Source organism: Musca vetustissima, unplaced genomic scaffold (assembly GCF_032173495.1).
Source record: "Musca vetustissima isolate MV318-11 ecotype Yass unplaced genomic scaffold, APGP_CSIRO_Mvet_v1 utg3344, whole genome shotgun sequence".
In the NCBI taxonomy this organism is placed as follows: Eukaryota; Metazoa; Arthropoda; class Insecta; order Diptera; family Muscidae; genus Musca; species Musca vetustissima.
This window is the reverse complement of record NW_026885918.1, coordinates 224,638-245,000: the sequence shown is the minus strand read 5'-3', so window position 1 is coordinate 245,000 and position 20,363 is coordinate 224,638. Positions and strand designations below refer to the sequence as shown.

Sequence of the window (20,363 nt, the reverse complement as noted above, 5' to 3'; positions counted from 1 at the left end):
GTCGTTTGTAAAATTTGCTTTATTTTTTATTCTCGATTTCTTATTTTTAAGATTTTAAATGGGCTGGTAAATGAATACCAATGCTTGTTAAGGTTTGTAACTTTGCACATATATATTTGAAGATTTAAAAAGGAAGAAAAATTATTTATAAAAATTTTTAGTAGTGTTTGGCGGGTTATTTGGGATACCATTTGTATTTTGTTTTTGCAAAATAGTCAGGTTTAATCCCAGTTTGTTGTTTTTATAAAAAAACAACTGTTTATTAGTTTTTTGTTGTTAGTTTTTGTGATCAAAGAAAAGTCTTTTTTTATGGCGGGCATGATAACTTCTCACTGGAACATCGGAATCCGAAAATTCCAACGGTATTAGAAAGAGTACTTGTCTAGCTCTTGTATGAACTAGGATTATTGACTTCGCACAACAATTAACAAAATGGCGGAACTTTAATTTTTTTTTTTGAAAATCGCCTATTTTTGACCACAAACTCAATTAAAAAATCAAGAAGATCTCCACCGATTGGCTTTATCCTAATTCATACGAGAACTATACACTCTCAGAGAAACGTGTCGAAATTTGGATCCGATTGGATTATTAGTTTTTGAGTTATCGTTCCCGCCATTCGTAAAAAAACTGTTTCGAGAAAAATGCGTTTAAAGTTTGAAAATCGCTCTTGCCATCACTTGATGCTGACACAATAAATCGGCTATATGTTCAAGAGTTCTTGGGATTTTCACTTGAAATTTTGCAGGGACATTCTAGAATTATAGCAGATTCGAATTAAATTAAAAACATTTTTTGATACCGAGAATGCGGAGGGCTCCCCTTAAAGCGGTTTTTTACAAACTACTGTGGATGGATTTTGACTTTTCCGATTGAGACAATTTGTGCACAGCGTACTGAATTGAGTTAATGGTAATGTGTATTAAGATTTGTAAAAATCGGTTAAGATGTAGATATATAGGTTAATATTTTCGTCCGATTTTATATAAATTATGCACCCATGAGGCTATGTTTGTTCCATATTTAGTCTAGGTTTTAGATTTAGATACAGCTAACACATATATTTCCGTACAATTTTATGCAAATGGTGCACTAAAGCACCTATATTTTTTATTTTTACGTAATTTTGCATAGCGTACTGAATTGAGTCTAGAAGGATGTGTGCTAAGTTTCATGAAAATCGGTTCAGTATTGTTTAAATTTCTTTTGTTATTGTAATATAAACAAAATCGAATATTGTTAAAAAGTTACAGAATAGGCCTACTGATTTAGATATAGTTTTCATTTATTTTAATTCGATTTCATCCAAATGGAAAATACACGAAGGCTCCTAAAAGTATGCTTTATTTTAGAGAAATATAAGACCATTTATAAATGATGCCAAGTTTTTTTTATTGAATTTGAATAATTTTTTTTAACCGATAATTAACCGATAATTTAATTAAAAATATGTGAATATGTATAATATCAATTCATATAGTGCAAACATATTTCTATTTTGAAAATGGGATCAATGATCCCTTGATTAAAAAATATATCCTGCAATTTAGTACTACATTGTATTAATTTATACTCCGAAAATTAGCAAAATTGATAGCCAAATTAAAGAGAATAAAAACAAAAATTACATTATCTTATTTTATTTTATACTATTTCCATTTTTCCGACTAAAAGATGTATCCGGAAACAAAAAATTTAATGTTGCTCTCAATTAAAAGGGTAATAATGTCATAATTATCTTTAAAATCCCATAATTATGAATGTAATTATATATCACCATTGATGTTGAACATTTGTAGGCCATGGCAGTGGTTTAAGGGTTATCGTACTTAATTATTTCTACTGTCTTAAAATAAATTGAATTTTAATTGTTCAGTCAGGTGGAAAGGCTTATTTTGATGTTACATCAAAAAAGAAAAAAAAAATCCATTCGTAATTTGAAAATAAATCAATGAATGCAACTGTTGTATGTGTGTATATGTGTGATCGTGTGTGAATGATTGTTCAATAATTATCTCTATTTAATTGTATATTACAGAATATAGCAGCTACGGATGCAGTAATTACGATGAGATCCATAATGACATATTCGTTTTAGTTATTTTTTGGAAATTCCGGATTCTGGAAGAAAGTTGGATGTAAAATCCCGAAAATAAAACAATTTGTTGAAATAATATTGATTTTATTTGAAGAAAACAATAAATTAAAGTAATTAATATTAATTCAGTAACTATTTGTACAGTTATTTTGTTATTGAATTAACTGCTAAAAACTAATCTAGTGTGTAAATCATTTACATTTGAACTAGAAGGTACACGTGGAGCACCTAAGGTATAAATTAATATTCTAAAATTCAGTTCATTGGTTTTTTGGGTTTCAGCAGCTACTTTCTGTAAATAAAATTAAAATAATATTAATTTATTTTAAATATTTTATAAGTATTATCACTCTTTTACCTGGAATCGATTTGAAATCATCCACAGTTCTTCTTTATCCTCATTATTGATCACCACCTTCATGCCACTAACAAATTCCAAAATATCCTTAGAAATGGGTATCTTTTTAAAGTTTCTGTTATGGTAACGTGTACTAACATTCCAGGATATCAATTCAATGGGATTAAAGGTTACACAATATACATTATCCCAACTGTCGGTGGCCGTGGCTACACATTCACTGCTGCGTTTACCCAATGGCATGAAGGCTTCTAAAGCACCATCACCTTGTGTAAAATGCGATGAATTATCGAGAACATGCAAAGGAACTGTATATTCGGTGATACTGGCCATGGGATGGAAGAACAGATGTCTTTTGTCTGTAGTCATACCAATAATACCATCCATGAGAGTGAAGGAATCTTCAGCCACAGTATGGGTACCATAATCTGGATCAGGATACATATATTTGTGTTCCGAACGCCATGAACTATTGGCATTGTAATCGTAAACAATTAGGCCATGATAATTGACATCGGCCACATAGACCATGGCATTTCGGCAGCGACCCTTTGGTGGCGGATCTTTGACAACAACAATGGGAGTGACTAGCAATGAGGCGGATGGTGTATAAACGGTGGTATTGAATCTGTAACGATGTATCAGTTGATCGGTATTCAAATCGATGAGTAGCAGTTGTGGGGCGCAACGTGTCTCCAAACCCACAGATCCGGAATCCATGATCCACATTTGATTACATTCGGTTATCTGGAATTAAACATGAAATTGAAAAATAACTTAGAAGTATTATTCGCATATTTTCAACTTACCGCAACTCTGAATGCCGATGTTATTTGATCACAATCATCACCATTAACATTGTGGGACCGATAGGAGGGATATGGTTCTAGTATGGGTCCATTAGGACCCATTTTATTTGATATGATGGCCAAGGTATACGGAATGCCAGTTTGGAATCTGGGTATTGTCACAAATGTTCTCACAGGTTTATTTTCTAAAATAACAGTAAAAAAAAGCAAATTTATGTAAAAGTTATAGCAAATTTTAAAACCTGATAATATCTTACTTGAATAATGCGGCTGTACATCGATGGGTAGTCCATTACTCTGTACATAGTTATCATTTGCAATCGCAGCTCTGCGATCAGCATCAGTGGGGAAACTATATTCTAAGATATTCCATGCATAGGGTACCTGTAGATTTTTATCCATAATGGGCTTATTGCTGTAGCCATTACAACAACTGTTATTGATCAACAGTATTGCAAATATTAATGACGCAAATATCGTCATCGTAATCTGAAATGAAATGAATTCCAAATAAAATATACATTAATCATTAGAGTAAACATTTTTCATTTGTATTCGTTTGAAAAAAACAAAACAAAAATTGCTAACTAACACATTAAATAACATTAGCAGATAATGTTATAATCTTGAAACAGGGAGCAACGTCAAATTCCAAAGAACTGGGAAAGCTGTATAATTTTTTTTACTTTCCAAAATTTGTCAAAATTCGAAAATGATTAAACATTATTAATTAATAAATACATTTGTAACCACCTATCAGGGACTTCCCATCACTTTTTTGTTGATAAGAAAAAATCCCTATAGGAGATGTGCAATTCTGCCGGGAAATTCCAAATATGACTTATATGAGCACTCAACGTCCGGCCTTAGGCTATATATTCCTCGTAGGAATGATGTTATTGTTATATTTGAAAAACTACAAATTTCAACAAAACTTGATACACGTTAGCTTACATTGACGTTTTACAAAATGTTGTGCCAATCGGCCTATCTTTGGTGCACCATTTACAGAAAATCGGACAAAAATAGGAGATATATCTAAAACTGAACCGATTTCAACAAAAATTAACACACGTTAGGCTATACTAACTTCTGTCTTTGCTGCACAACTTACACACGTTATAGTAATTTCAGTACGCTATGCACGATTTTTGGCAATCGGCTTAACTTTGGGGTTTCGGTACATAACTTACTTAAAATGTATGAAACTATATATGGGAGCTATATGTAAATCGAAAACGATTTTTCCCAATTTCAATAACATACTTTGGACCAAATAAATGAGCTTTGTCATATTTCAACCAACGGGCAGACTATAAAGAACAAACATATAAGATTAAATTTTAATATATAAATAAAAATGTATTTTTTCCTTTATATTATTTTCAGAGTGTTTTTAGGTGAAATGTTCTAAAAATTCAATTCCACTTACAGAACTAACAAAAAATGGAGGTTCAGAACCTAGTGGCAGACAGTAATGAATCAACGCCTTGTTATTTTCTCTGTCCAGAATCTTGTGACCTTTAATTTAAGAGTTATTGTCGATAATATAAAAATGGTCCCTGAAAATTGCCTTTACAAATGTAATAAACACATATTTACTAACATAGCATGCCGATTATAAAATTGGAAGATATTGCGTAACCTTCAACCAATTTAGCTGTAATTTGGTATTTTATGTTCGTATTATCAAAAACCATAATAGTATCCCTCTAATGTTTGTGTTTTTTGAGATGACATTTTTGTTATTTTTTTCTTATATTTGATCCGTCATTTAGGATTTATTTTAAATGATTTCAAAATTTGATTTCCCATTTGTAAACAGTGACCATAGCTCTACAAAACGAGTTCAAAAATAATTTAATTAATTCAACTTTTAAAAAATTTGACCGTCATTTCGATCCACCCTATTCAAGTTTTACGTTTTTGTTGCAGAATCGTAATCAGCGTATTTCGATGATGCTGATTACGATTTGATATTTATTTATTTCATAAAGCCATTGCTCTAATTATGGCCAAAAAATGGGGTGTCTGGTCCATAGTGGTGTAGGAAATGTTGGAAAAGAGTTCATAGATATTTATATTTGTATGTATTTTAATTATTCCTTAAAAAAATATTTAGAAAATAGAGAAGTGTGTTCGTCTGTTCTGCTATTCGCTATTAATTGGTATGCCAAAATTAAAATTATGCGATATATAAAACCATGTCATTGATCAAAAACAGGTTGTATTTTTTGTATTGATATTTGTATACAAATCTCATTAGCGATTGATAACTTCATTAATCGGATAGAACGAAATGATGCTGATGAAATCAACTGAACCAGCAAATTATTTTTTAGTATGCAGCATTTGTTTGAATCTTTTTTGTGTAGCAAGTAATTAACGATAAAAAAATTTGACTAGAAGTTGTTATTTTTAAAAATGTTAGCCAGTTTCTGTAAAATTGGAAACGGGCGAATTTGTGTGACCCAACTCCTTTGCTTTCTTAAAATACATAATTGATTCAAAACAAAAATAAATAAGATATATTTTGAAGCAAATGAATTTGGTCCAAATCATTCGAATTCTGTTCCTTTCCGCAGTCGCTCACACGACGGAATCAAAATAAAATTTTTATTGTTAAGTAAATGAAACACAATTAATTTTTTGTAACACATCCTAAATACTTATAAACAGAAAAAGTTAAGTGTTTTGGAAAATTCCATCACTGTTATAAACACATGTTAAATTTGTTTCGATCTGGCAACTCCTTCATATAGAAACAAGTGCATTATCAATGGTAACAAATTGAGAGCCTCCGGTTTTTATCTCAGTCACGCGACTTCAAATATACATAACTTTAACAAATATTGTATAAAAATTCCTTAATGAAAATTTATTTGTTTTATTTATTTATTTTTATGCATGGGTTTGACTAATAAAGATAATTGTTTACGATACATACTGTTTCGTTTCAATTTTGCACATATTTATATATTTATTTAATTGCATAATGAAGTCTTGCGGAAAACGTTTATTGACCTTTTAAATCAAGCATAATAATGAAGGTGACAGTATTTATGACTGTTTACGAAACTGGCCTGAAATATATGATGTTAAAAGTCTTACAATTAGTTCTGAATACGAAATAAAAGATTCAAAAGTTTATTTTGGCAATTGAGAAGTTCCGGGAGCATTAATATACTTAATTTAGCCTTTGACAGCCTTTTAGGAATTTTGAATGTGAGCTAAGGGTATAAAAACTGAATTGTTTTCAAATGTCACAATAACACCTCCTATTGGAAACACCTATACAATTTTGGGATTACCTACGACTTCAGGTAACCTTGTGTGGTACAACCAGACTGATCTCAGTGCTACTAAAATGTATTTCCAATACAATGTTTTGAAATAATAAAATAAAATTGTTTTGTAGTATTTGTTATTGTCATTTGTGACGTAGCGATTGGTTTGTATTTAAAAAAACATATTATTGGTATAGTCCCCTTCTTTACTTGCAAGTAGATCATACGGGGTTAGGCAATTTTCAGTGATAATCAAACCAAAAATATTAAACTATTAGCGTATTTTCTAAATCATTCATATATTTATTTAATCTATTTCCAACAAGTGTTTTAGAAATACTTGCCAGTCATGAATATTCGAAACATCAGAATATTTCGTTTTATCTCAAATTGTCTAGTATTTCGAAAGAAACATTTAATTATTATGTATTCGTATAAAATTGTTATTTGTGACGTAGCAATTGTTTGTATTTCAAAAACATATTATTTATTGGTATAGTCCCATTTTTTACTTTCAAGTAGGTCATACGGGGTTAGGCAATTTTCAGTGATAATCAAACCGAAATATTAAGGTATGAGCGTATTTCATTCAAATCATTCATCTATTTATTTAATCTCTTTCCAACAAGTGTTTTAGAAATACTTGCCAGTCATGAATATTCGAAACATCAGAATATTTTGTTTTATCTCAAATTCGTTGTTATTGTTATCAATAAGTAGTCTGCTATTTCAAAAAAAAAAACATCTAATTATTATGTATTCGTATAAAATTAAAAAAAATATTTTTTTTAATGAATTTATTAATAAAATGCGTTCGTTATCAACGATTGTCAGTGTCAAATAACCCGTTTAAGTTCATTGTTATTTAAAGAATAAATATATATTTACAGTTATTTGCTTAATGTATTGCGAAAAGAGTAAATATTAAGCAATAATTTTATTGTGAAAAAAATTAAATAGAATACACATGTATGCAAAAAAATAAATAAATGGGGAAATACTTAAAAATTCTTCTTAAGAAAAATATATATAACCATTTGTTTAAATAATCAATTCAACGACCAGTGATTTTAAATTATGATTTCGCATATATTTATTAAATTCATGGCAAAAACGCCAACATATTTCACCGGAATTACTTGTATTCATTAGCGTCATATTCACACTTTATGGCTATTCGTCAATATTTATTTCATTCAATTGATGACAATACGAAAATGAGTAATTTCAATATGTTTTTTTTAAATGTCTGCGGTTTTATTTTTGAATAATTACACTATGCAACACAATGGAGCTCATGTTATTCTTTGGCGAGTATATAAAGAACACAGGAGGACAAAATTGTCAAATATATATAAGAAGGATAAATTCTTCAAAAATATTCCTCATTTAATTTAATTAAGGTATACCATCTCTAAAATAACTTACAATAGACGCAAACATATATAGTTTTTTCTTCGTGCATTTTAGAGTTACCAGCAAAAAGTGCTTAACGTCGTAACTGAAAAACTTGATCAATTGCGAATTTGTATTTCTGTGTTCTTAATATACTCGTTCTCCAAAATTTTGTTGCACATTGTTATTATTAACTCGTTACTTCTTACAACTCCATATTGACTTTATACGTTTTTTGTGTCAATAGTTCATAAAACTTGACGTTGCTGGTCCATCTGTTTTATAATGTAAAGAAACTCAGATGTATGTTCAGACAATAGATTGACGTTTATAAGGGTGATGGCTAAACAATCATTTTACGGCAATTATGAAGTAACGCAAAATGTACAAAGAAAGACATTTGTCATTTGTTCTTCTTGTTCTTGCATTAATACTAATTTAATGACTACACATGTATTTACTGCAGTAATAGAAAACTGCAAAATCAATAATTTCGCGTGAGTGAAATCCTTCGCAAAAAGGACCGGCGAAATCTTGAAAGTTCAATAATAATGCTTAACATTCCTTATTTATGTAAAGACTACGAGTTCAAAGTTCAAAATGTTCACACAATTCGCAGAGTTCTCCCATTATTTGCAATGATGTCTAACGTCTTTTGTGGTTTTGATCTCAAAAGATAAAAACCGGAGGCTCATAATTTCTTTACCACTGATAGTACTCTTAAAATACTACAAAAAGTATTAAAGTAGTGTAAGTGACCATTTGCTCCACTTTTTTCGATGGAGATCACTCAAAAGCGATCATATGAGGCCCTAAATATGCAGGGCTATAGCAGGGATGTACGCAGAAGTGGAATTAAGGCATTTAATACTAGAAATGTCAGTTTTACACCCCCAATTGTCTGACACAAATTATCCAGATTTAAAAAAAGTTTAAACTTGTATGAAGCGAATAGAGTATCTGATTTGAACCAAATCTTTCCATACCGTTATATATTCTAATATATCATCCAAAAGTAAAAAAAATGAATTGTTGGCGATTTTCTAACGGCTGGCAAATTTTTTTGTTGCTTTTTAGACGTTGCACTTAATATTTTTGTCAAACATAAATAAGGAATAGATATGAATGTTAAAATTGATTGGCGCACACATGGACTCTTACCACACACAGAATACTACCATATGAACCGGATGAATCCGACGAACTGTATATCCAATCCGGACGAGAAATTTCTTCTGGTACTATAGTTCATATTATAAAACGGTAATTGAATTGACTTTGAAACCACAACTAACGGTTTAAATGAATAATCATCCAACTCTCGATGTTGCCTTATGGGGCTGAATTTACTGTCGCTTTTTAGTCCAATTCAATAAAAAATAATAATATTATCTTATGAAGATATACAATAGAATTTTGTATTAGCGATTATACGAAAGGTCTGGTGGTTGCCCTTCACTCCCTCCTTCATTTCAAAGCCCCAAAATTATGTCTGTCGTACCCTATAAAAAATTTACCGCCCACGATAAGGACTCAGAACGAGAATGAAAGATGTTTCTAAACGTATATAATAAATTAAGGAAAAACAAGCTTCCGATATATTGAATGAACAAAGGCATAAAGTGGTCATTGAGAAAAGGTATTAAAAAGAACACAATGAATCTTTTCTTTGCTAAGTGGAAGTTGAAGGATTAACAGTAAAATAATTATTGGCCTTTATAATAAACATAACGAGAGGTCAAGGATATGACTGCGCGTCTAACATTACCATTTTGCATGGTATAATAATAGAAGGTAACAGCAAGTGTTGTTGTACAACAAAGGATACAACAACCACATGGAAATTTGTTGTTGTAAGTTATACTAGTGTCAACGTCATTTGACAGAAAAATGTTAACAAACAAATAAATTATATTTATTTTGAATCCTCAAAATAAAATTGAAAAACATGAATGAAAATCTGTCAAATTTATATTTCTATCACTTCCACATCTTTCCTATAATTGAGCCATTGCCACTTATATGTGTAACACATATGAAAATGCTACGAATTGTGAGTTATACCATGAAGAAAGATTTGATAAAACTTTCTCAGCAGGCAAATTAAGTAAATTGAATGTGGGAGGACATTAATAAAGAACAATTTCGATGTTCACGGTGTTCTTCATTAGTTCTTATGTCTATGCATAAATCTGAAGTGAATACTAGTGACATTATATATATATATATATATATATAGAAACGATATTATTACTTTTTCCGCCACTGTATCTTTTTGAGGAAGTTTCTATTCCCCTACTTTGGATTTTCTAAATTTTTAACGTTGATTAGGACTCCTTTTTAGTGACTATATCGAAAAGTAGTTCTACTTCGGAGTCGGCAAAAAAATCAAAGTGATGAAGCGGATTATGGCTAAAAATAGTTTGTTGTTTCGAACTATTTTTAGCCGTAATCGTGCGCAAAAAAAAAACAATTTAAAAAGTTGTACCCCAAAGTTTTCTGCAAACCTGTTATACGGGTTTACTTCCAGCGCCCAATTCTGTGGTAATGTAAAATGTATAACAATTTATAATAATAAAATGTGAGCTACATACAGATATTGTCCTATAATACGAATCACTTAATAATCATGTTTGTTAAATGATGAAGGAGATGATGACAAGACCTAAACAAAACAAGAAACTGATGAGCTTGTATATAAGAATCACATCTGTATGTGTATAAAATTTCGCACATGTTTTTTAATTCACAGTTTTTTGTTAAGTTATTCTAGATAAGACACCTGTTTCCTGGTTTTTTTTATAAACTTCTTGTTTTCACTCAAGACAATACGCAAGAAAGATTTTCACTGATGTTATTTTGATATCATTTTGTTTTGACCAAAAAAAGTTGATTTCACCAAATATCCATATTTATCAACAAGTTATTTTTAAAAGCTTTATATTATAATATATGTAAATAAATACATTAATTAATGTATGTACATAATCTTATTTTGTCATAATCAGTTTTTTTTTTAATAATTTATTCAAAATTTTTGTCATTTTACGACTGAAATTTCTTTATATCTGTTTTCACTTTATACAACGATTTTTTTTTTCGAAAATTTTGCGTATTTTGTTAATTAATTAAACCGATATTGAACTTTTGAACATTATTATTGATTAACAAAATAAAGTAATCAGAAGATTTATTTATGATTAAAACTGTCGCACGTTAAATTCCGGCATTTGCCTGGTCTGTTACATTTTGTTTTTAAGGAATTTGTTTTTATGACTTTCGAGTTGTTTTTGTTGTTGTTGTTGAAATCAAATATTTCAAATGATGGCTAAATACCTTCTTAATTTGTTAATAAAATATTTGTTTATGTGTGATTTTACTTTCTGGCGTTGTAGTTGTTGCTGTTTTTTTAGCACGACAAGTTCGTATCGAACAAGATGTTTATTCCGTACGCGCGTCCGTTCTCGGTAGCTTACACTTGCAGAATGAATGAATGTCGAAGCTGGTTTTAAAGAATATTTTTTTTTCATCAGAGATGACACCACCCAGCTGGCTAGCTCAGTCGATCAGGGAGATTGTTTTTGCTCCCAACGAAATTTCTCATCAAGAGAAAAAAGAAGATTTGCTAATCTACAGCCAGCAGCAGTGAGGTTGACAGAATTGAACAGTGCGTGTTACTTGCGTTAGTAATTTTGAGACATTCAATGTCGAATTTAGTGTATGTATGTAGTTCTAAAAAAGGGTTAATCAATACTAAATTATATGTGATCGTGGGGTTTTATTATAGTAGTTTTTGTCCCAAAGTGGGGATATTGACCCGCATTAAGAATTGATTTGTGTCAAGATTATTGAGTAAATTACTCAATTCGATGTGAATTGGTATTCCCATAAAAATTTTGAAAGGGGCTTTTGATTTGGAATAAAAGAAAAAAATGTAATTCCCAAAAATTCCAGAATAAAATATAAATATCTCTAAGGGCGTTTTTATATCGTCCACCATAAGAATGAACCGCTAGTGTTGCCGAGATGTTTGATATTGAAAATTGGATTTATGGGTCCATATTTTGAAATGGCCCCAAGGTTTAGCAGGAGCATCTTATCGAAGTGATAGTAATTTGGCATTTTGCGTCAGAAGGAATTCACAGTACAAAAATCTGATATAGGTGATACTAAAACTTTTAAAAATAACCCGAAGTTTCAGGGTAGCCCCCATAAAAGGGAATTCCCCAAAATGGGGATTTTTGACACGTTTTCAATCAAATTTGATGTAATTTGGTATTTTGGTTTCTCGTAATGGTTTTATCACATCTCCACACTAAAAATAATATTAATATTGACCCAAGTCAATATTTTGATAATTTAGGACACGTTTTTCCAACCGAATTGGCTTTTTTGCATCGTGCTTTCTTATTCGCTGTCAAATCTCACTACCAAAAAATATCAATACTAATCACCATTTTATTATAGCCCCATATGACGGTAGGCTCACTCTTGGAAATTTTGAGAATTTCAATCACCTTTCTCTTAATCAAGGTCCAATCATAACATGAGTTTTCCCCTAGGAGCACCCATTAATTTTACACATACTGAATATCATCCTTATGGTGGAGGGTATAAAAAGTTCGCCGAGCCGAACTTAACACCATGTTAACGTGTTTTGTTTTTGTTTTGAATTCCATGCATATATATCTGATTGTAAATATTTTGAACTTGGTTGGAACACGTCCATAACAAATTTGGGATATGGACACATAAGGAGGCATGAAGTTAAAATTAACTAATATAACAAATTATTTGAATACACTCTAATTGTCACGTCTAAACGTATATCAAAAATATTATTATCATTTCTAATTTAATTCGGAACAAATTGTAAAAATGCAATATGCCAGCACAATTATTTTTTACGAGGAGTTATTCCAACATATGGTGACCCAATATGTCATATATGAGGTTTAAATTTTGCATAATCGTATATTTGTATAAAACACATATTTGTAGTTTAGAATATCTTATTGCAACCGTTGTAACAGAAAAGTGAAAAACTATGCTTTAGAATTTAATTTCATATCACAAGCTGTCTGCAATTCGGAAAAAGTTATGTATAAAGGAATGAGGTATGCATCTTTTAAGAACACGTTGTGAGCGTCATCTATTGAGTGGCGTGATTCCAATCAGGTACATCGGTATTTCAACCCTACTTTCTAAGCTTATTATTTTGGAACAGATGATCACATCTCTATTTTTATGTGACCAGAAACTATAAAAAATTTAACCAATGTCATTGCAATAAGTCAAAAGTATTTAAATCTACCCATTCAATAGATGGCGCTAACGACAAGGGTTTGCCAGTGTTGTTATCATAAATAAAAAAATCACATTTATCTTAGATTCTTCACAAATTTTTAATGAATATGTATAGCTTAGAACACCCGCTATCCGCTATGATATCAAAAACTGTTTACAGAGTTGTCATGTTTTGGAACATTTCATGGGGTATTCTGATTGATTATAGTATCTTCTTTGAAAACTAAGCCCTTATTTGATTTTTAGTAACATCGAATATTAAAATCGTATTTATTTTACATATGACATCACTATTATTTTAATATGTATATGAAATACGAAAAAAATATGAGGTGTGTATTTTTATAAACCCGTCGTCATCGCCACCTATTGATAGGCAAATGAACAGGCATGCTGACATGTTCAAATTGGCATCAAAACATGTTCTGACCAGGAACATGACAATTTTAAAATACTCGCCAACTATCCAAATTAGCTACGTAAAAGACCGATTGCGAATACTTTCTTCATAAATAAAGAGCGGCCAGTACAATATCGCTCAATTGCTGCAAGACTGGCAAAGCTCATAAAACGTGATTTTCGAGTTAATGATGCACGATTGTTTGCTATAATATAGGACCTATAGAATAACCTCTGTTCTATGTAATGTCTGTGCAAGTTTAAAACACATTTTCTGCAAAATCTTTTTTATGCCTGTCTTGCAACAAATGAGCGATATGTTCTTCCAAAATGTTCCATTAATAATATTACCTGCAAGTATAGGGTAATATTTACTGTAATCAATTCAACAGGAACGTTCTGATAAATAATTGGATTTTCAATCATAACACTAATTTACTGTTGAACAGAACTAAATTGTGAGTAAGTGTGTGAGAGCGTAACTAGAGGTCACCATCAGAAATTACTTATGATAGGATAAAAAATTACACTCATTCTGATTTACAACTCTTGAATTATTATCCCATTCCAATTCATGTTTACAATATAGCCAATATGTTGGCATTGTTTTTTTTAAGTATTTAAAATCTAAATAAGTTCGTATGTGTGTAATAATGTTTACAAAACCTTCTGGCTCTTGTGGTTTACAAAAAAATTATACACGTCGCCTCTTAATATCATGTAATTTGTTAAACACTTTGGAATGCTTGGAAAATAAAAATAAATATCGGCGTAAAGGAAAGTAAAAACATCAAAGATTTAAAGCACAATGACAGATCATGACCTAGACAATTCAGTTACATGGTTATTCAATTGAGAGCATCAGTGAAGATATAAGGAAGGGCATACATTTTTAATAATAAAAACCACAGTAAATATAAATATTAAATTACAAATATTTAAAATTAATAAAAAATATTAGGACAAGCTTATTTTAAATATGAATCAGCTTTCTTTGGGGAGGCAAAAATAAATATTAAACCACATTGGAAATAATATAAATAGTTGGTCAAAAATAATTTGAAATGTTACAAATCTCATTATCAGATACGAAAAAAAATCGATTCTGTACTCAGGGGTTATTTACGCATACGAGAGAATTATGGGACAACATTTAACTTCCAATTTAGCTTTAAAGTAGTGGTGGGCATAAATAAATTAGTTATCATTAAAAACGATTGACGAAAAGAGAGACTGTAGCGTATATGGCTGACAATATTTGCTTTAAAGCACTGTGGTATTATAAGTTTTATCTGGTCTAAACTAAAATTTAATAAGAGGTTATTGTGCTGATATTAAAACACTGTAGCGTGATACGATAAATGAGATAATCCGAAAAACGTCAAACTATCAACATATCTCTCAATTATAACTACACAAATGTTATAAAATTTTAGTATACATCTAGACAATCATTAGCACGGGCTAAACACGTTTAAATGTAGATGTCATAAAACTGACCGAACAAAAAAATAATAATAATCTTAACACACAAACCGGCATTGGGGTTTTTTCTTATTTCTCTGACAAGCCGGTAACAAAAACAAAAAACTAAAAACAAAGTAACATCTAATTAATCTTTGTCGGTACGGTGACAGTATATCATCTGAAAAAAGCGTTGAGATGATAAAAGGTTAATGATTTATTTCTGTTTGTATGAACATTAGCAATTTACCACATTGTATTTTCCAACTAAAGAAGTTAAACGAAAACAATTTCTCTGAAATGTTCTTTAATATACATTTGTGACATGTCACATTTGAGATTGATATCTTGAAAAATGTAATGTCTTTTTTATTTATTTTTATTTTTTGCTAATAATTTTTACAATGTTTAACCTGCAAAATGCAAAGGGGCATTGATATGAGCACTACTATGTATATATATATATATATATTGGAGGTCTAGACAACACTAGGAATTTCGTGATCTATTTAAAAATTTCATTGGAAATTTTGAAAATTTTAAGCGGTACGGTTACAATGACTTGTAAAATAAATTAAAAAAAATAATTGGAAAATATGTTTTATAATATTAGACGTGGATTACGGCGACAAAAGTGCATCGATGAACTAGAATTATCGGCTCAGCCCAACCGTGGAATTTATAGATCATCCGCGGAGCAGACCAAACATTTTACAAATACATCGCTTATACAATTTTTTATGGGGTCCCTAAAGACAACCAGGTCATTGCTCGAAACCGTATATCTATGAACACTAAACAACTTCGAATCAATTTTGCATGTTAAAGAACTGCATGATCCGTCATTATGCTAAACACAATTTTTTTTTTTTGCTGCAGACAGATCCATGATTACCTCCACGAACAATACAAAAAGTTGATTAATCAAAAGTGCAATTACTAAACCCTAGATCAATATTTCTTAGAGTTTTATTTCAATCGTATTTCTGCAGAAAACTTTTAAGCTATATTTTATTCACAATCACGATAATTTAATCCCAACATAGTTTTCCCAACATGTCACTTATTTTCAGTTAAGAATACAATTGTTTTGTAGTTGTTATTTTAAATAATTTATTTACACACACTTATGACAGTATAACAGTTTAAACGAATATTTAAATATTTACATGTTTTGTTTTTCATTAACGCACACACTCCACATTTACTTTGTGCTACTGGCAAGTACATTCTGAATATGATAACGCCTTAAAGTATGCTACGCATTTCGCTGTTACCCCCTTACACTGCTTCGACTTACGATATTTGTTTTTAAATTTACACGGATTTGCTCTAATGAAGAAGTTCTTTACTTAATGGAAGGGAAAATTAATGGAAATTAATGGATTTTTTTTAATGTTTTGCTTCGGCATTTCGAACATGTCGTTGATAGAAAATCGGTGGAATTGATGTGGGATGTGTAGGCGATTCGGCAAGACTTTCCAAAAAGGAATATTGATCTTGATTTCTCGACTCCTTGGGTGGCGGGAATGATTCACCTTGATTCAAACTGCTAAAAGGATTCTTTACCGAATAATTAATGATTCCGGTATTTTCAAATTCATATGGATGACTTGTGGCTGTGGGACGCGAAAAGTAACCATTATCCAGACCATGATGACTAATCGCCTTGGGTTGTAGCGAATTTGTAAGTTGATAATAATTATTCAATGGCAGTGGTATTGGCAGACCAGGGAATGAACTTGTCTGATAACTTTGTGGATATGCAGCTACAGCAGTCTTGGCTCCCGGCAGTGGTATACGTATGATGCGATTATTATATTCTTCCTTATCGAGATTTTTCAAAAAGAATCTATGGAATTTCGAGGAGACCACATAAACATAACCGCTATCGTGCGAAGTTACTGTCATATCAGATACAAATTGTAAATTGATTTGATCCTGGGCGAGAATTTGTTGTTCATTTGTTAAGGGATTCCAGGTTGCGACTGCAGTTTCGGTAACGGGGCTAAAAACAATGCTACCATCTATGGGTGAAACTGTCAAACTAATACCTTGTGAGGATTTTTTGCCCACCAACTTAACGGGTAGCACTTGATTAATGGCAATGGGTCCGGCTCGTAGCACTTCTCGGGTAACTGAAAATATTCTATAAAGAAAACAATAGAGAGCGTTGTTGTATAAAAAAGCATTCATTGCAATATTTATAAATTCGTTTTCTCACCTATCAGTGGCAAATGGCTGGAAATAAACAACTGCCCTCTGCGGATCAAATGTGAAGCCCACAATACCATCCATAAGCACAAAGCGATCATTTAAAATAGTAGCTTCAGCAAAATCTGGATCTGGATACATGGCTGGATGTGTTACTCGCCAGGTGGTGTCGCGAACACTGTCATATACAACGATGGCTGAAAAGAGACGTTATTACATTATGATCAATAGTGGAGTTAACTAAGACTAGTGGTTTAGAAATTCATATTAAATAATAAAAAGTTCGAACGTGAAGAGAGCAGGAAAGAAATATAATAAAACAAGAAAAAAGTGTTCTGCTCAGCTGTGCTACGGCAAAAATGTGTCTCATCGAACTATTGGATTTACACCTTATGTTTCTTTGGATTCATATTAATATTCATCACATTTGAAAATTTTATTTATTTCACAAGAAATTATACGATTAAACCTTTCTTATGACTCCACTTTCATTTTGAATATCAGCAATTCGAAAAAAAAATGATTAGCAAAAAGAAAGGACGTATGCAATTTGTATAAACCCGTCGTCAGCGCCATCTATTGCAAATCGTGCACATTAGTTTTTTTAATTCCAAACTTCTAAGAGTATAACTTTGTAACATATCATCGCAATCGTATGAAAACTGTCATTGTGTCTTTTATCATGGGTATCTCAATTTCGTTTAATCCCGCTCATCTAGATTGCCTCATAAGACATTTGTAAAATTTCAGAACTGCAATCTACATATATGCCACAGTTATGCACGTAGGACCGGTTCTGGCCAAAGAAGACCCCTATTGATTTTTTGGACCTGTTAATATTTAGGGGATGAAATGGACCGAAAAATGTATTTTTTCTGTTTTTTTTTTCTCGCTCCAGAGGCCGCAATTATGACCCGAACATTAATCGCATTGGAATAAGTGCATTATTAGGTCAGAAATATATATACTTTATGATGTCTCCGATGAATATTTCCAAATGTTGCAAACGGAAAGACAAACTTGCAATAAACTGCGATTATTATACCCTCCACTATTTATAATTAATTTTAAACTGTTTCCATAAATAATAAGATCTTAAATAATAATTTTTATTATTTAAGGAAAACATGTCCATAACTTAAATATATACGAACATAAATTAAATTTGGTAAGCAGACCAAAAAACATTAAATTTTTCCAAAAAAAAAATTCAAAAATAGAATCAAACAGCCGAAACGAAAATGGCCTTTAAAATTCATTTTGTTGAAATTGAAATGAAATAAATCAACAATGAACCACTGCCATAAATTATATCACGCAATGCTAAAAACGGCTAAACAAAGTTTGTTGTTAAGATTCTTACAACAAATGCCGGCAAATCATGGCCATAAACGATGAAGTAAATCAAATGAGAATTTGAATTGAATTTAAACTGTTATTAATATTAATAATATTGTGCATATTTTTATTAATTTATAGAGCACTTACCCGGTTCCACTGTATCCGATATATAGATAAAAACATCATCACAAGTACCAGCCTTCGCAGTTGTTTCATCAATTACCAAATTTGTGAACAACGACTCGCCCCTCAACACACCAGCTGGAAAATCTATACGACGCACTACTTGATTTGTTTTAACGTCAAACACCAATATTTTGGGCGGACAGGTTTTTTCATAATCCTCCAGAGAACGTGAAATGCCGGCATCCAATACCCATAAGCGTCCACAGGAATCTACACGCATGCGATAAACAGAAACCAGAACCAAATCACTGCAATTGAAATCTGTGCGTCCAGTAGTGGAATATGACCAATCCGGGTATGCCTACAAGAAAAAAAATTACTTCTATAAATAAACTTGTTCACAAAAGAATGATAAGTTACAACTCACATTCAACACTGGTGATTCATCGTACTCTCCTCGGGAAATCCAACTTAGTGTCGATGGCACACCAGAGAATAGTTTCGGTGTGGCCACGAAAATACGATCATTCATAACCGCCAAACCAGTTGATAAAATATTCGTCGGATTGTAGAAGTTCACATCTTGTACCGGTGCATGAGGCAGGAAATTGTATGTAAAGACTTTCCATTGTTTAACCACATCCAATGAAGATCGCGGAACATGACCATGCGCATGCGTTCCATGCACGTGCCCATGCAAACGATGACCAGCATTGAGCTGAACAGCAATGCACAAGTTCAACGCCGGCAGCAGTATGGCCAAGACAAGGCCAAAACATAATTTAGTCATAATGCTGTGGTGTGCCGTCATACAGCAGCAATCTTGGCTGATAGACAGACACAGAGGCCAGCAACTGTTGTAATTGCTTACTGCAACACAGAGAGTCAGTCAGATAGATTGCCAACCGGCCAGTCGTTAGATTAGCTCTATAGGTAGGTATGCCTATTTGGTTATAGTTGTTGTTGTTGTCGACTGACTCTGACGATGTGTTGTTGGTTGCACTTTATGGCGCCTATGGAAATATGCCCGACAACCGAAAAAAACGTTTTTGCTCGTAAAAATGTTAATGAACCAAGAGCAGCAGCAACAACCACCGTTTGGATTATCAAAGGCGTCGAGCATACAAATGTCTGCAAAGAAAAATTTAAAGCACCAACTATATAATTAATTTGCTAATTTTATTGGTCACATTAAGCAGCCATATTTGGCTAAATGTCAATATTTTATAATCGTTTAATGTCAACATTATGTTCGGTAGTCAACGGTTGTCAATTTATGATTTATGACAAAGCTGAGTTAACTTGGTGGACGAGGCAAGTGTTTTTTGGGAAGTTTGTAATAATTTTCCATTACTAACTTTGGAACAGTTATTTTTTAATAAGATTTTGAACATAACCAAAATGTGTATAACATTTTCAAGTTATGAAAAAACTTTATAGTTTGCTTCAAAAGTATGGTTCCTATTTTGAATTAATAATAAAAACAATAAAAGTAAGTATGTATACACATGTGTAGCTTAAACTGTTCACAAATATTCAATTATAGTATCCTAGCAACTGCCGGC

The 20,363-nt window shown here is 31.4% G+C and overlaps 1 protein-coding gene across 1 annotated transcript; it reads right to left on the bottom strand.

Annotated features, from left to right (window-relative positions):
- Positions 1-2,258: 2,258 nt before the first annotated feature.
- Positions 2,259-19,470, bottom strand: LOC133333271 (uncharacterized). Its single transcript, XM_061541586.1, has 8 exons — positions 19,226-19,470; positions 18,820-19,159; positions 17,342-17,528; positions 16,537-17,266; positions 3,523-3,754; positions 3,266-3,450; positions 2,457-3,203; positions 2,259-2,390 (listed from the first exon to the last, which is right to left on the bottom strand). The coding sequence occupies exons 1-8, from the start codon at positions 19,328-19,330 to the stop codon at positions 2,259-2,261; spliced, it is 2,658 nt and encodes an 885-aa protein (XP_061397570.1). The 5' UTR covers positions 19,331-19,470.
- Positions 19,471-20,363: the final 893 nt, after the last annotated feature.

Excerpts from the sequence above, each read along its gene's own strand:
- LOC133333271 (XM_061541586.1), bottom strand. The coding sequence starts at position 19,330 with ATGAATGATCGTATTTTCGTGGCCACACCGAAACTATTCTCTGGTGTG. Across the intron at positions 3,755-16,536 it reads CGATTTTCTATCAACGACAT|ATTACGATGACGATATTTGC; the intron begins GTTCGAAATGCC and ends ATTTCATTTCAG. Across the intron at positions 3,204-3,265 it reads CATCGGCATTCAGAGTTGCG|ATAACCGAATGTAATCAAAT; the intron begins GTAAGTTGAAAA and ends GTTTAATTCCAG.